General features: G+C 63.3%; 1 protein-coding gene across 1 annotated transcript in view; it reads right to left on the bottom strand.

The window, feature by feature from the left end:
• Nucleotides 1-968, bottom strand: part of ZBTB9 (zinc finger and BTB domain containing 9) — a gene marked incomplete at its 3' end in the record, with an annotated part of 1,996 nt that extends 1,028 nt beyond the window's left edge. The window contains exon 1 of the mRNA XM_010290588.1: nucleotides 8-968. Coding sequence (XP_010288890.1) covers nucleotides 8-968 — 961 coding nt within the window. The remainder of the gene's footprint in view (nucleotides 1-7) is intronic.
• Between the last annotated feature and the right edge of the window lie 227 nt (nucleotides 969-1,195).

Genomic DNA, 1,195 nt, shown 5'->3' with positions numbered 1-1,195 from the left:
TGGCCACTCTCTTCCTCCTCCTCTTCTTCCTCCTCTTCCTGCTCCACGCAGATCTTGAGGACCTCCTCACCGGCATCCTTCAAGAGGGAGCTCAGGGATGACGTTGCCACTGGTGCCACGTCAGCAGCCACGTGGATTTTGAGGACATCCTCATCCCCCTCCTTGGTGAAAGACGGCGGCGCCGCATCGCCGCTGTGAGTGGCCCACGAAAAGCCGTCGCCACCACGTATGGGCCACGATGATGACGAAGATCCATCACCACCACGGGTGGACCACAAGGATGTTCCATCACCACTGCGGGTGGGACATGATGAGCCATCGCCACCACGCGTGGTCCATGAGGACAATGATGACCCGTCGCCACCACGGATGGGCCACGATGACGCTCCGTCAACACTGCGGGTGGGACATGACGACCCATCTCCACCGCGGGTGGTCCACGATGATGCTCCATCTCCACCATGGGTGGTACATGAAGACCCATCACCACGGGTGGTCCATGATGATGAAGCCTCACTGCTGCGGCCACTTGACGATGACGATGATGTCACCTCGCTGCCCCGCCCAGCCCACCGACATGCCCCACCTTCCAACTCCCTCAGGATCTCCGAGCACTGATCCACCACGTGCCACATCTGGAGACCGCTGGCTACCAAGAGATGACCAGGCAGGGCCTCCAACAGCAACGTCAAGCGCCCCGAGTAGATGAGGTGCAGGAGCCCCTCGAAGGCGTCGGGGTCGATGGCGGGGGGCAGCAGCAGGCGCCCCCCATCCTGCAGCAGCAGCTTATCGTGGAAGAATGGGGACGCGGCGGCCAGGACGCTCTTGTGGGCCGGGAAAATCCGACCGCCCACGTGGACGGCCACGTCGCAGAACTTCCCCTCCAGCCGCAGGCGGTTGAGGGAGTCCAGCAGCGCTGCCGCGTGCTGGGGGAAGGAGATCTGCACCCGGCCGCCTTCCGCCGCCATCCTCCTCGCGACGAGCCTGCGGGGACAGGTCTGTCACGCGAGGTGGGGAGCACCTGGTTGCCCCGTTGGGTGCTCTGTTTCCATGTGGGGTGCCCTGTTGCCCACTTAGACACCCTGTTGCCCAACTGAATGTTCTGCTGACCCATGGTGTGCCCTGTTGACCCCTTGGCCACCCTGTTGCCCCACGAACTGTTCTACCGCCTCATGGGGTGCCTTGTTGCCCCCTC

Source organism: Phaethon lepturus, unplaced genomic scaffold, assembly GCF_000687285.1.
Source record: "Phaethon lepturus isolate BGI_N335 unplaced genomic scaffold, ASM68728v1 scaffold43257, whole genome shotgun sequence".
NCBI lineage: Eukaryota > Metazoa > Chordata > Aves > Phaethontiformes > Phaethontidae > Phaethon > Phaethon lepturus.
The sequence above is the reverse complement of the archived record's forward strand: the minus strand, read 5'-3'. Positions and strand labels throughout refer to the sequence as shown.